At 34.5% G+C, this 17,260-nt stretch overlaps 1 protein-coding gene across 2 annotated transcripts in view; it reads right to left on the bottom strand.

Annotated features, from left to right (window-relative positions):
- LOC150107935 (protein GPR107-like) overlaps positions 1-17,260 on the bottom strand; it is a 243,791-nt gene that overhangs the window by 13,554 nt on the left and 212,977 nt on the right. For both annotated transcript variants that reach the window (XM_090415461.1, XM_090415462.1), the window contains one exon: positions 14,434-14,588. In XM_090415461.1, the coding sequence (XP_090271587.1) occupies positions 14,434-14,588 (155 nt within the window). The remainder of the gene's footprint in view (positions 1-14,433; positions 14,589-17,260) is intronic.

The following is a 17,260-nucleotide window of genomic DNA, read 5'->3' as shown; positions in this document are numbered from 1 at the left end:
ACCAACTTTTCCTTTTTCATTGTAGTTTTTCAGTAGCTTTCTCTAAAGCCTCAAAAAATTCCTCCACTTCTACCTTAGTAGAACCTTCTGTGGGACCAATAGGCACAAATAAGTCTCACTGTCCAGTTCACCATTCTGATATTTGCCCAAATCACTCTACTTGACACTGCCTGCTATTCAAGACGATGAGCCTCGTATTTTGTATTGAATACTATCGCTACTCCTTCTTTTCTTTGATTGTCATTTTGTATTTATTGCTCAGAAAGATCTCACCCAGCTTTTGTCTTTTTTGTTTTAGTCACCCCTATTATGTCGATCTGGTACTTATCTAATTCCTCCACTAGCTCCATTTCTTTGCCATTCAGGCTTCTTATGTTGATAGCACTGATCTTTTACTCTGGTGATGTTGAGTTGGGGTGTGTGCTTTCAGATTTGTTCCAGTTGCTGACTTTTTGCTGTTCGCCCTGGTTCCCTGGCGAAAACAATGGGGGCCTTGTTTAACTGGGTGACGCCCCAGCTGGCATGAAATTTTGTCATGTCGTACCATCATTTTGTATTTTGGTTTAACCAATAGGAATACAATTTGGTTGGCTAAATCCCAAATTGCCAGCCCGTCCTCGTTCGTTCAGTATCCAGGTAGATGGATTCGACATTAGGTCAGAAGCCCTGGTCGGTTCTCCGCATTCCTTTAAAGGCTATGTGGAGGTCTCCTCTCAGTTATACAGCTTTGACCATTAAGCACCCCCCCCTTTTTTTTTCCATAATATTCAATATATTGATGGTTTCCATCTTCAGTTCTTTTGACATTGTGTTTGTTCTTTTTCTAGATGTCGAATTGGAATTTGTTCCCATAATTGACTTTTCAGTGATCATCCTGGTTCCCTGATGAAAGCAGTGGGATTCTTGTTTAACTAGGCCATGTTCCAGCCAACATGAAACCTGATCATGCTACACCATGATATGTATTCGTAGCTTAGAATAACATGTACAATTTGATCAGCTAATCTCCAAACTGCCAGCTGATCCTCATTAGTTTAGTACCCAGAGGATCCTAATAACAGAGCACACCGTGTGAAGATAAGAATTGGACATTACAAGAGAAATACTGGTCAGTTCTCTGCATTCCTCGAAGGTATTGTGGAGGTCTTTTCTCAGTTATTTGGCAATGAATCTTAAGTGATCTCACATGAAACTGCGTTGCATAAACTGAAGCAAATGAGGATGGATACAAAGCTGGTTATTTGGATAAGAGGGTGGCTGATGGACAAATATCTAGAATAGATCAGGCAATTGAATCCAGGAAAAGATGATAATGAGCAATGTACCACAGGGCTCAGAACTTGGTCCACCGCTCTTTAATTAGTATATCAAGAATATAGAAAATAATTTAAGAGAAATGTTCATCTGTTGCTGATGTGCAAAACTAGAAAAGTTAATTAACCAAGATGATGTAGAGATACTGTAGATGACTTAAAGAGACTAGCAGTATGTATGAAGGTAAATGGCAAGATTCGGTTTGGGTTTAATGGTGCAAAGACAGATATAGTTCTACTGTAGCCAAACATGTCTCAGCAGTACACAAGCTAATAAATAAATAAGAGCACAAACAGATATAAAAATCAGTGCAGAGAAATAAATGTAGAAGGTATATAAAACAAAAAATTCATAAAACCATACATAAATAAACTAGGTGTTAAAAACTTATATACAGTATGATGAACTGATAAAACTGATATATACAATATGTACATAATTTATATTCAGTAATAAATATTAATGCTCTGTAAAAATTTAAAAACAGAAATAATACTTGATGAATCTGATAAAATGCACCTGAGTGTAGTGGGCTCAGTGAGATTATGAATGTGACTAAACTAGTGATGTTGATGAAATGTCGGCAGTCAAACTATGAATGATGATTAATCTGGTATCACACAACTCAAACACAGACATGTCATTACTGCTCAATAGGAAGGTGTGTGTGTGTGTGTGTGTGTGTGTGTGTGTGTGTGTGAGATGACTATGACCTATGCAGAGTCGAGCAAGAATTTCCTCTTTATGGCCTCTGTATAGACTAAACTGTAACTTCAGGCTTGATTTGATACAGCTTATTACTGATCTCTATTCTATGATGACTACCACTGTGATAAAAGTTTGTGTATGATAAGCTGGTAATCAGTGTATGGGACAAACAAACAGAGGAAGCTTGAGAAATGAGCTGACCAAGCTGTAATATCTGCATTCTCATTACTCATAATCCCAAAGTGTCTTAGAATCCAACAGAAGCATACATACAGTGTAGTTTCTGGTGAGAGTGAGTGAGTGAGAGAGAGAGAGAGAGAGGGGGGGGAGGTTCCAGAACATTTTATTGCATGGAGAACTTCACAAATCTATATATATAATGCATCTTGGTGGTGCAGTCTTACACAGTCTCTCTCACATGTAGCTCATCAGCAAAGCTACATTCCATTGAGACGAGCAGATATGCTGTCTGGAAACACTGCAAGATCCCATTAGATCCTGAACCATGTAGACAGGCATAGAAGGGAGTCAAAGTACTCCCTTCTATGTGCTTTAAAGAGCTACTGGTAGACAACTGGAATGTTTGGATAGTAGCATGTAGAAAGAAAAGCTGCATGGAGAGAAGAGGCTAGGAATAAGAAAAGTCTCATTGACTATGTTATTGTTGATAGTGATGTTTTCTCCCTGGTGCAGGACACCAGAGTGTACAGAGGATTTGAAATTGGAAGTGATCACTATTTAGTCTTGAGCAGGATAAAATTGAATTTCATATTGAAAAGAATAACATATAAGAAAGTTTTAAAGCGAATAAAAGTTGAGCAGCTCTCAGAAGTGAGCTGTAGACTAAAATACACAAAGATTATTGAAGAAAAAATGAAAGAGTTTGAGAACAGGAATCAAATCTTGGAGATTCAGTGGTAAACTCTGCAGAAAACATTGATTGATTCTGCCAGAGAGGCATGTGGTGAGGTTGTCTGTAAGGATAAAAAAATCAGAACTCCCTGGTGGACACAGGAAGTTAAAGAGGCAGTGAAGGAAAAGAAGAAAGCATACCAAAAGTTCCTGTCAAATAAGTCAGCTTGTGCTCTTAGAGAATATAGAGACAAATGCAAGAATGCTAAACACTGTGTAAAACTAGGTAAACAAAAGTCATGGGAGGACTTTAGCAAAAATATAGAAAATAAATATCAAGAGGGTGGCAAAATATTCTGGAGGTTGTTGAAGAAGCTTAAGAATGGAGGAAAGAGTGCTATAAAAGGAATTAGAGATGGTAAATTAAATATAGAAATAGACAACATAATCAGCAAAGCTGGTATGGTAGGAAGTCAATTGAATAAATTCATATGGAATAAGAGAGAAATTAGTCGGAACACTAAATTAGCTGTATACAAGACAGTGTTCAAACCAGTTTTAACTAATGGATCTGAGAGCTGGGTCAGAAGTAAAACACTTGACCAAAGTCTAGAGACCACAGATATGAGAGTCCTGAGAAAGATTATAGGCGTGAACAGATGGCATCAATGGCAGTATCATATTAAAAACGAGGATATTAGGAAAGAACTTGACATTGTCAGCATCCAGGAATGCGTTAGCAGAGCTAATCTCAGGTGGTGTGGTCACTTAAATGGGCGAGGAAAGATTAGCAAAACAAGTGTTCTCTGCCAGGTTGGCAGCAAAACGACCCAGAGGAAGACCAAGATATAGGTGGATTGATATGGTACAAAGTGCTTTAGACGATAGAAATATAAGATCTGATAATGTTGGAGTGTTGACAAGTAACAGACTGATTTGGAGAAAAATTGTAGATAGGAAATTAATAATGTAATTTTTTTCATGTAGTACTATCATATCCTGTACACCCCTTGAAATACATGGCAGGAATTTGATGATGATGATGATGACGAACAACGAATGGTACATATAATTATGAATGTACGTCGTCTTCCGTTCGGGTCCCTTCATTCTTCCCAGAAACGAACAAATAAATTCTGAAATTGTATCCTGGACCCAATTATATCACTGTAATTTTTGATTAAAATTTAAGAAAATATACCTAAAATAGTTCTTTACTTTTTGATGTATCATAAATCAACTTATGTTGAGTTCTGTGTAAAAAAAATTTGTATAAGCAGGACTAATCCATAGGTAACATTATACTGTAAAGCAGTTTTCATTTGTTTTTCATTTCCTGTTCGTTTTATTCATACCTTATTCAAAAAAAAACTTTTTTGGAAAGGCGCCGAACATAATCACATACACAAGAAAAATACTATGCACTGGCGCTGTATATATATATATCCATATATACATGTATATATACATATACATGTATATATGTATATGATGACAGGATGATCTTTGACTCGGTTAACATACATATTTTTATGAAGAATTAAATGACTAGAACCGAGATTTAAGTAAAAAGGTTTTAATATAAACACACTACTAGTTTCGGCCTGTAACAGCCTTCTTCAGGTGACATTATAAAAGAAAAAACACTAAACTCATATTTGTAGATTTAGGGACTCAAAAACACACGTGTTGAACAGATTATTTTATGAATTACAAATAAAATAAAACTTGACGTTTCGACCTCTATATCGAGGTCATCATCAGAAGAATACAACTGTATGCAGAACCAAGCTACATCCTTATGTTAGGTTGCGAGGAATTCTGCTGTACGAACGCAATCAGATCGTCTGCTAGGGATCTTTCTTCTTGCTACATCCTCGTAGTCACCATTGCAAGTCTCTAGTTCATGCCTGATTGTTTTTACTGTATTCAGGGAGCATTGGGCAGCAGTCGTAATATCCTTATTTTGATGGCGGGCACGAATCATCATGATACAAGTTATTCTCTTCCATGATTCAGGTGGGTTCCAGCTATCCATCCTTTCTGACATCTTGTATATGAATGAAGAAGGGTCCAAACTTTTAAATGAAGAGAAGTGTGTGTTAATACATGTAACTTACGGAAAAATATAATTAATTATAAATATGTCAAATTTATCCCGAACACCCTGTATGTATACATATACACACATATATGTATACATATACATATATATATATACGTATATGTATACATATACATATACATATATATATATACGTATATGTATACATATACACATACATATATATATATACGTATATGTATACATATACACACATATGTATATATATATATGTATATGTATATACACACACACATATATATATATGTATATATATATACATATACACACATATACACATTGTATATATATATACATATACACACATATACACATTGTATATATATATACATATACACATTGTATATATATATACATATACACACATATACATATGTATATATACACATATACACATGTATATGTATATATATATATATATATATATATATATATATATATATATATATACACATGTATATATATATATATATACAGGGTGTTCGGGATAAATTTGACATATTTATAATTAATTATATTTTTCCGTAAGTTACATGTATTAACACACACTTCTCTTCATTTAAAAGTTTGGACCCTTCTTCATTCATATACAAGATGTCAGAAAGGATGGATAGCTGGAACCCACCTGAATCATGGAAGAGAATAACTTGTATCATGATGATTCGTGCCCGCCATCAAAATAAGGATATTACGACTGCTGCCCAATGCTCCCTGAATACAGTAAAAACAATCAGGCATGAACTAGAGACTTGCAATGGTGACTACGAGGATGTAGCAAGAAGAAAGATCCCTAGCAGACGATCTGATTGCGTTCGTACAGCAGAATTCCTCGCAAATCTGCAGGAACAGGTGTTGAAGAACCCTGGCATTGGAATTCGGGCTTTGTTCGTGGAGTTGCTAACTGTAGTCAAGCCCTGGATAACAAGGGTAGCCAATGGTAGGCCGTATGTATGGCAGCAGGATTCGGCCCCTTGCCACACCTCTGGGAAAAGTCAAAAATGGTTGTCTGAAAATTTCTACGACTTCACCAGTCCAAATGTTTGGCCTCCAAACTCCCCAGACCTTAACCCCATGGATTATTTTGTATGTGGCGCAGTTGAAAAAGACACCAATCGCACTTCCAGTAATACAAAAGCCCAGTTAATGGATAAAATTAAAACAGTTTTTGCGGCCCTTCCCAGGGAGACTGTAGCATCAGCTTGTTCGAGGTTCCGAAGCAGAATTGAAGCTGTGATCGATGCTAATGGTGGTTATTTTGAGTAAATCTTGTTGATAGTATTGTAATTAACTCTGCCTGTAATGTTTTTTTGTCAATTCATTAAATTTAATAGATACAAAGAAGATTTTCTTTTTCCTTACGAAACTGTCAAATTTATCCCGAACACCCTGTATATATACATATATGTATATATATATATACATATCACTGCTCCTACATCCATCCCTAGAGAACATCTCTTAACAAAGATAGAAAAGGCAGCTTCTTTATTACCAAACAAAGAAGCTAACCTCCTCCGTATGGAAGCAATTTTCTCTATAAATAAAGCTAGACCTCCACCTAAAAACATTTCTTACTCTGAAAGAAAAGCTATCAAGTCCTTGAAAGATAACAGTAACATAGTTATCCTTCTGGCAGACAAAGGGAATGCAACTGTCATCTTAAACAAGTCTGATTACCATAATAAAATCTTGGAACTTTTAAATAGTGATACCTACTCAGAAATTAATAATGACTCTACGATGGAACTACACAATAGAACTAATAATTTATTAAAAACCACCTTAGAGTTACAAAGAAACATTCAGCTTTCTCTTAGGTCACTTCATCCCTTGATACCTCGATTGTATGGTCTCCCCAAGATTCACAAAAATAACTGCCCACTCAGACCTATAGTTGAGGGCATACATTCTCCCACTTATAATCTCTCCAAATATCTAGCGAGTTTTCTAAGAAATCTTTCTGGAATTTCCTCTTCACATATTAAAAACTCTGCAGATTTTGTTTCTAAAATCAACGACATCAAACTTAAAAAAACAGATTTAATGGCCAGTTTTGATATTGTTTCTCTCTTTACAAATGTACCTGCTCAAGTCCTCGATCTTCTCAAGAACAAATTATCAAAAAAACTCTTTGCTCTTCTCTCCCATTGCATAAAGTCAGGATACTTCAAATATGATAACAAGATCTACTTACAAAACTCAGGTCTGGCTATGGGCAGCCCACTCTCTCCGATTCTTGCGGATATATTTCTCAACGATTTTGAAGAAAAAGCTATTAACTCCTTTCACTTTAAACCAAAAGTCTGGTACCACTATATTGATGATATTTTCCTCATCTGGGAAGACGGTGTCAATTTATTTTTAGACCACCTAAACAAGTGCCATGAAAAAATCTCTTTCACCTTCGAACTGGAATCAGATGACTGCCTTCCCTTTTTAGACCTCAAACTTACCAGATGTGCTGAGAGCATTAAAATCTCAATTTTTAGAAAGTCTACTCATACTGACAGATACCTTCATGCTTCCTCCCATCACTATCCCCCACAAAAAGTGGTATTATTTCCACTTTAGCTCACCGAGTCAAATCATTACTTACAGAAGAAACAGAAATTGAAAATGAACTCCGTTTTCTTAAAAAAAATGTTTATTAACAATGGTTTCTCTCCAAACAAAATTGACAAATTTCTTTCCCCCAGGCACTCAACTACTTCTGAAGATCCCTCTTCCCCAAGAGCCTTCATCTCCTTGCCTTACATCAGCTCTCTTTCACCAAACTGGCCAAGATTCTCAAGAAATTTAACTTCAAAACGTGCTTCACTACGCTTCCAAAACTTCGTTCATTACTTAGCAAACATAAACAGAAACATCTTCCTATTCAGTTTCCAGGAGTGTACAAGATTTTGTGTGATTGCGGAAAGCCATACTATGGACAGACTGCTAAATCCATCCTTCTACGTTTGGATGAACACCGTATCTCTACGGTGTTCATCCAAACAGGACTAGAGCTAGTGCTCTCCTATAACAGGACTAGAGCTATCGCTCTCTCTAGCCACGTTCTCTTTTCAGCTAACTCAGACGAAGCCGCCAGCACATTGTAAACTGGACTCAAACTTCTAACATCCATGTGTGCTACGATGAACTCGAAAGAAAGATTGTTGAATCTAAAGAAATTTCTCTAGATTCCTCTCATATCAACAACAGCCTGAGTTACAATCTCTCTGATGCACACGTTGCTTCTGTTCAGTACTGGCGCACCAGTTTCGCGACAGCGCGTAGTATTCGTTTGTTTGGAACTCATACTTGCATTTTTTTCAAACACGCTACTGTCTTTTTATACTTGTTCTGTTAGTACAATTTTAAGTCTCTGTAATTTTTTATATACTTCTTTGATTGTGATACCTGAGAATGTTCATGTAACGAAACTAGTAGTATCTTTTTTTAATATATCTTGTCATCTTTTTATCTCTCGGTAACAGTCATTAAACCTTTTTTTTTACATATATATAATAAGTTTAATGACTCTTACCGAGAGAAAAGATGGCAAGATATATTTAACAAGATACTACTAGTTTACTAGTTTCGTTACATGAACATCATCAGGTATCATACTCAAAGAAGTATATAAAAAATTACAGAGACTTAAAATTGTACTAACAGAACAAGTGAAAAACAGTAGCATGTTTGAAAAAATGCAAGTATGAGTTCCATACAAACGAATACTACGCGCTGTCGCGAGTGCGCCAGTACTGAACAGAAGCAACGTGTGAGTCCGAGAGATTGTAACTCAGGCTGTTGTTGATATGAGAGGAATCTAGAGAAATTTCTCTTGATTCAACAATCTTTCTTTCGAGTTCATCGTAGCACACATGGATATTAGCAGTTTGAGTCCAGTTTACAATGTGCTGGCGGCCTTCGTCTGAGTTAGCAGAAAAGAGAACGTGGCTAGAGAGAGCGCTAGCTCTAGTCCTGTTATAGGAGATATCTCTACGGTGTTCATCCAAACGTAGAAGGATGGATTTAGCAGTCTGTCCATAATATGGCTTTCCGCAATCACGCAAAATCTTGTAGACTCCTGGAAACTGAGTAGGAAGATGTTTCTGTTTATGTTTGCAAATTTCTCTAGATTCCTCTCATATCAACAACAGCCTGAGTTACAATCTCTCGGACGCACATGTTGCTTCTGTTCAGTACTGGCACACTCGCGACAGCACGTAGTATTCGTTTGTATGGAACTCATACTTGCATTTTTTCAAACATGCTACTGTTTTTCACTTGTTCTGTTAGTACAATTTTAAGTCTCTGTAATTTTTTATATACTTCTTTGAGTATGATACCTGATGATGTTCATGTAACGAAACTAGTAAACTAGTAGTATCTTGTTAAATATATCTTGCCATCTTTTCTCTCGGTAATAGTCATTAAACTTATTTTATAATATTCCAACCGAGTAAAAATGAATTCTCCGAATGTATACATATATATATACATATATATGTGTATATATATATACACATATATATGTATATATACACATATACACATATATATACATATATATACGTATAGATACATATACATATATATTTTTATGAAAAAATTGAATGACTAGAACCGAGATTTAAGTAAAAAGGTTTTAATATAAACACACTACTAGTTTTGGCCTGTAACAGCCTTCTTCAGGTGACATTATAAAAGAAAAAACACTAAACATTGAGGGTTAAAAGACTATGAACAACATAGACGGTATTTATACATAATTAGCATGAAAACGTTGTAGTTGTATTTGAAGCTGTTCTTTCATTTGTTGCATTGTTGGGAGAGTGCGTGCTTGCTGCATACATAATTTTTTCATAAAACTATGTATGTTAACCGAGTCAATGATCATTCTCTCATACACACACATATATATACATATATATATTATATATATATATATACATATATACACACACACATATATATATATATATATATATATATACATATATACATATATATATATATACACATATATACATATACATATATATATATATATATATACACATATATACACATACATATATATATATATATACACATATATACATATACATATATATATATATACACACATATATATACATACATATATATATACACACATATATATACATACATACACACATATATATACATACATACATACATATATATACAGTATATATATACACATATATATATATATATATATACATACATATATATATGTATGTACATATATATATATATACATACATAAATATATGTGTATATATATATATATATATTCATACTCCAGATGATGTCCTTAATATGAAGGTCGAAACGTCAAGAAATTAAAATAATTATTTACAACACAGTTGTAGAATCCATAATTCATGTAAAATGAATGCTGATCACTGTGTAACACTAAAAGAAAGGATGGAGTTGTTAATCTCAGCTCTTTACTTTATGCAGATGATGGTATACAAAGACAATGAAAATAGACAGAAACATTGAAAATATTAACTTCATCATGAATGGAGAATGTATAGAACAAGTAAAACATTTCAGCTACTTAGGCACAATTTTTAGTGAATATGGAAATAGACATCAGAATCAACAAAGCCGGTATATGGTAGGAAGTCAACTGAATAAATTCATACGGAATAAGAGAGAAATTTGTCAAAACTCTAAATTAGCTGTATACAAGACAGTGTTCCAACCAATTAACTTATGGATCTGAGAGCTAGGTTAGAAATAAAACACTTGACCAAAGACCACAGACATGAGTCTTAAAAAAGATTAGGGACATGAACAGATGGCATCAATGGAAATATCATATTAAAAATGAGGATATTAGGAAAGAACTTGACATTATTAGCATCGAGGAATGTGTTTGTTTTGTTTGAGCTAATCTCATGTGGTATGGTCACTTAAACAGAATGGGAGAGGAAAGATTAGCAAAACAAGTGTTCTCTGCCTAGCTGGCACAAAAAAGACCCAGATGAAGATATAGGTGGACTGATACAGTAAAAATTGCCTTAGCAGACAGATATTAGATCTGAGTGTTGGAATCTTGACAGATAACACTGATTTGGAGGAAGATAGTTGATAGGAAGTTAGTAATGATGTTTTTCATGTAATACTATCATAATATCCTGTCCACCCCTTGAGGGTACATGTCAGGAATTTGATGATGATGATCTTGTATAAAATTTATTTTGAGGCCACCATTATGAAATCATTTGTTTAGTTTTTTCACATATTGATAATAATGTGGTTGTCTAATGCAGTGATAGTAGATTTGTTATAAATTAGAATAGTTTCATCTGCAAAAGACAATGTTTTGTTAAATAAGTTGCAGTCGCACATTATTAATATATACAGATATTAAAAAAAAAAAAAAACGCTTCTAGTACTGATCCTTGTACATCACATTTTATGTCACTATTATGTTGCTGAGGTGAACAAATTGTTTTCTGTTCACTAAATGTGATTTAAACCAATTATTCGCAACACTTTTAATACCATAATAAATTTAGTTTAATCCTTTATCCGCCTGAAAGTATCTTCCGGACTGGGGTAAGGTGGTACAACCTGGGCAACTCGTTGTAAAGGTGGAGCAAGCTACCAACACACCTATCTCAGTATCTCCCATAATGGAAAACACATCTCCTTGCGCAATGTATAATGTTATGCATTAAGGGAAGGGCCACTACGCAGACTAGTTTCGACCTTTATTGAGGTCTCTTCAGTGGCAACTCCTATAGGTAGAGATGACCTTACTAATGCTTCTGCCTGGTATCTCCACTTGGGCCTGGCTCCCACTAAAGGGACCTCAATAAAGGTCGAAACTAGTCTGGGTAGTGGCCCTTCCCTTAATGCATAACATTATACATATCCACAAGGAGATGTGTTTTGCATTATGGGAGATACTGAGATAGGAGTGATGTTAGCTTGCTTCCCCTTTGCAACGAGTTGCCTGGTGTTGTGCCACCTTACCCCAGTCCTGAAGATACTTTCAGGCGCAAACTTTGTTTGTTCACACTTGGATAAAGGATTAAACTAAATTTATTATAGTCTAACCAAGTGAAAAATAAACTTTCAACGTCTTTCTCTAAATCCAGAGTAATTTAATAAAAAGGTGGCACACCATTTGGCAACTCTTATAGGTAGAGATGACCTTGCTAATGCTTCTGCCTGGTATCTCCACTTGGGCCTGGCTCCCACTGAAGAGACCTCAATAAAGGTCGAAAAAACTAGTCTGGGTAGTGGCCCTTCCATTAATGCACAACATTATACATATCCACAAGGAGATGTGTTTTACATTATGGGAGATACTGAGATAGGAGTGAGTTAGCTTGCTCCACCTTTGCAACAAGTTTCCCAGTGTTGTACCACCTTACCCCAGTCCTAAAGATATTTTCAGGTGCAAACTTTGTTTGTTCACACTTGGATAAAGGATTAAACTAAATTTATTATAGTCTAACCAAGTGAAAAATAAACTTTCAACGTCTTTCTCTAAATCCAGAGTAATTTAATAAAAAGGTGGCACACCATTTGGCAACTCTTATAGGTAGAGATGACCTTGCTAATGCTTCTGCCTGGTATCTCCACTTGGGCCTGGTTCCCACTGAAGAGACCTCAATAAAGGTCGAAAAAACTAGTCTGGGTAGTGGCCCTTCCATTAATGCACAACATTATACATATCCACAAGGAGATGTGTTTTACATTATGGGAGATACTGAGATAGGAGTGAGTTAGCTTGCTCCACCTTTGCAACAAGTTGCCCAGTGTTGTACCACCTTACCCCAGTCCTAAAGATATTTTCAGGTGCAAACTTTGTTTGCTCACACTTGGAAAAAGGATTAAACTAAATTTATTATAGTCTAACCAAGTGAAAAATTAACTTTCAACTTTTAATACCATGCCTGTATATTTTTTGTAAGAACAGATCATGAATGATGGACACAGTCATGTGCTTTGATGATGTCTAGAAAAATAGCTGTGGTACACTTCCTGTTGTTTATCCATTTAATTCCATGATAACTAACAGTGTTTTTTCTATGTTTAGACTGAGTCTCAAACTATAATAATTAGATGAATAATATGAATGTTTTAAATTAAAGTCTCAGTGACCTTAGAGACCATCAATAGATATCGTTCTAGATTTTCTTTTTTTTTTTTTTTTTTTTTAACTTCATTAATGTCTCCATCTTTAAAGAGTGACAGCATGGAAGCAACTTTTAATCAAAATTTTCAATTTCTGATTATTTATGATGCTTGTTAAAAAAGAATTTTTTTTTTTAAACTGTTCACTATACTCTACTTCTTCCTCAATGACTGCACATGGTACATGAATTTTTTTTATCCAGGGTAGATGGCACAGTGTATCTTTCCCTGTTCATAGGGTCAACATATGTAAATAGTAAATTAGTGATTCATTTCAATGGAACCATTGTGACATTGCCATTTGGCAATGGTTTTTTACTGCCAATTACTGAATTGACAATTTCTTTTCTTTATTCCTATCATTCATATAGTGAAAATTTTGAATGGACATTTTCTTTTGCACATTTTATCTTTTACTGGGCAAAAATTGTATGGATTCTTTCTATGTTTAAAGTTTTTTTTTCATTCTTATGTATTTTGGTCTGCAACTAATCTAGTATGTGAACAGTAGTATTTTTTGTAACAATTTTTTGTTTGAAGAAAGTTATTCACTTTCCCCATACCACTATCTCTGTAAACCAGGAACCCATGAGTATTCTAAACCTATTTATTCCATGAACTGCTTCACAGCAAGACATGTACCTGTTTTGCTATCAAATGTTGATAGCAAAACAGGTACAGACCCAAAGTTATTCCAAAATATTCTGACTACTCCATCAATTCACATAGCAGGGATCCAATAAATAATATTAACTCCTTCTAGATGTAGTAGTAGATAATGATGAAGAAAATTAATTGATAGCTTGAAATATTAATGACTGGAAACAAAAGCCTTCTGATATAACTCCTTTACTAATAATCTTAAGACTGCAAAAAATAGTATTAAGACCACTGGGATTATAATCTAAGCTGCTTCAGCAGTATTCTCTCCCACAGACTTTCTGAGAGAATGAACCCTGCTACTTTCAAATAAGACATTTTAATTTGCATTCACTTGAAAACCCTGTATAAAGATTTCTCACATTCTAAAAAGGATTAAAACTAGTTTACCAAACAAAGGATGAAAGTCATCCTGTGAACTATAACAGACGTTCACGTGTAGTGCTGAGTGAAGAAAGGTAGTTAAAAGAGGATAGAGAAGAATAAGAGAATTTCTTGACAGTATTTGCTACTTCATTGGTTTATGACCAGTCAAGAAGCAGATACTTCAAAACGCTTCATAAATTAGAGTACGTTTAAATAATGGTTACACTACTTACACTTCTCCAATTTCTAATTCATCATCTTGAGAAACATGAAAATATGGATTACTGGTTGTGGGACGAAAGTTATACCCAGTTAGGATAAAAAATATAAGAGTGGCTGTCTCTCGAAATAATTCATCCAACCACTCATACTGGAAAGGCACTGTAATCTAAAAATAATTAACAGCTTGTTATGAACATGAAAAGTCACAATTTATTAATATATGATGTTTAAACAATGTATAATTCTGAATGTGCCAAAATGCAATGTAAATCATACCTTTTTGTCAAACAAAAAGATTGCATTTTAAAACATTATAATTTTTAATATCCTGCAAATGCTATAGAGTTCTCATTTGCAAAATAATTCATTATTTTAAAAAGAGAGGTGACTAGTTAAATTTTTAAAAGATAATTCATTGAGATTCATGTTGGAGGTTTAATGGAATATTATCAGTACTGAGAAAGGATTAAAACTAATTTGAATGCTTCCAATATTTCGTCTCAGTAACTGAGACATCTTCAGGGATTACAAATAACTTTTTGTAACAACACACACAAATACAATACAATGATAAGTAAAAACACGTGAGTGAGACTAAAGTCCTATCTAGGAGGTGCACCCTCTATTTGGGCATTTGCAGGTGGCCTAGGATGTAAAGAGGGATCTCTAATAATTAATGTTCCCCAAATTTTGGGAGTTTTATCCAACCGTATTGGTTTAAATTTGGATGGTTCCTGAGAGCAGATGCAGATTCAAAAAAACAGATGATGTCTCAGTGAGACATCTTCAGACGAAATATTGAGACTGAGATGAAACACTGAAAGCATTAAAATTAGTTTTAATCTTTTCTCAGTGCTGATAATATTCCACAATAGTTTACCCTTCCTAGACACCTTAGTAACATCTTCCTAATGATAACCTTTGTTTCTCTGTATATAGAAAACCTACTCATACAGGCAGATACATTCACAAACTCTCCTACGACCCCCCCCCCCTCAACAATATCGTATTATTAACCAACAGAGCCCACAATCTTTGTACCACTGAAACCGCCTTTCAACCGAACTCAAACACATACACAACACTTTCCTTTCCAATGGCTACAGTGATTACAGAATAAAAAAAATAATCAATTCCTTCCCCATTCCCCAACCATCTCTTCAGAAATGCCATCACCATACTCTATATCTGTGGCACATCAGAAAAAATAGCCAGGTTGTTAAAAAAGTACAACCTCTATACAGCTTTTAAGCCCCACCGTAAACTTACTAGCCTTATCTGTTCCACCAAAGATCAGTTCCCTCCTCTCTCAATGCCTGGAGAATATAGAGTACCTTGTTCCTATAAGCTGGCTTACTTTGGACAGACAGGCAGATCAGCAACCATCCGGTTAGAAGAACATAAGTCATACATCTGCAATTATGATTATGGTCAATCTGGTCTTGCCGCCGACCATGTTTTGGATACAAACCTCAGGATTTCCTAGAAAAAAACGCCATGCTCCACCATAGTAAATTGAAAAAAGAAAGACTGTTTTTTGAATCTGCATCTGCACTCAGGAACCAACCAAATTTAAACAAATACTGTTGCATAAAACTTCCCAAAATTTGGAAAAAAATTAATTATTAGAGATCTCTCTATATATCTATATCCTAGGTCACCTGCAAATGCCATAGAGGGTGCACCTCCTAGATAGGACTTTGGTTTCACTCATGTGATTTTACTTATCATTGTATTGTATTTGAGTGTGTTATTACAAAAAGTTATTTGTAATCCCTGAAGATGTCTCAGTGACTGAGACGAAATATTAAAAGCATTAAAATTAGTTTTAATCCTTTCTCAGTGCTGATAATATTCCATTAAAACTTCAACATGAATTCTTCACAGCACTTAAGCCTCAACACACGAATTCACTGAGAAATGTCGTATACTAGCAGTATACAACATAATGCAACTAATTTTAATAATCTGAATATTTTGAAAACATGTTTGTCAGTCTGGTTGGCTGAGAAGTTAACATATCTGCTCTCCAACAAGTTGCAAGTTCAAATCTCACCACAGACATCTCTTAGGTAGGAGATCAATGTCATCACCTGGTGCGAGACTGCTGCCCTGCTTATTGGAAGCCTGAAGTGGTTTGAAAAAGTTTCATGTTTGCTCTCTAGAACAGGGTTTCAGGACTATATAAAAAGTAAATTAAAAAATTCATTACACATCCAAGGTACAAAAATGTACAATGGGTTTGCAAATAACCTTCCATGGGTGAAAGCAACATTTTAAAAAAAAATGTATTCAGAACTCAAAAAAGAAAAATTAGGAACATCAACAGGTGAACTTAATGACAAACATCAAGAAATTAAAAGATATTTTTATATATATATATATATATATATATGAAAACAGCTGCAGAAATTTAGTACAAAAGGAACCACTAAAAATTACTAGTAACATTAGAAATGTGGAATGACAGTTGGAATAAATGATATCTGATCTCAAATTCATAAACATCGATTCTTCTTGGCTAAACAATGAATCACATTAAGGGTATTCAAAAACTATATGGTATTTGTCTCTACAGAGAAATAATGACTGCTTTTAAAACTAATTTATTAAATAATAATTACACAGTCCAACACAATTTTTGCTGACTTTTATATGAGACTTGTTTTTTACTAATTTGGGTGCACTGATTTCAAATATTATTATTATTATTATTATTATTATTATTATTTCAGGCTACTCCAGGGAGTCCCTAGACTCATCGAGAGAGGCCCTAAACATCATGTCCATCCACACAACTATTCAACATTCTCACAGTATCTATCATACTTTGCCTTG

Source organism: Typopeltis vanoorti, chromosome 3, assembly GCF_054136105.1.
Source record: "Typopeltis vanoorti isolate ZY-2024b chromosome 3, IOZ_Tvanoo_1.0, whole genome shotgun sequence".
NCBI lineage: Eukaryota > Metazoa > Arthropoda > Arachnida > Uropygi > Thelyphonidae > Typopeltis > Typopeltis vanoorti.
The sequence above is the reverse complement of the archived record's forward strand: the minus strand, read 5'-3'. Positions and strand labels throughout refer to the sequence as shown.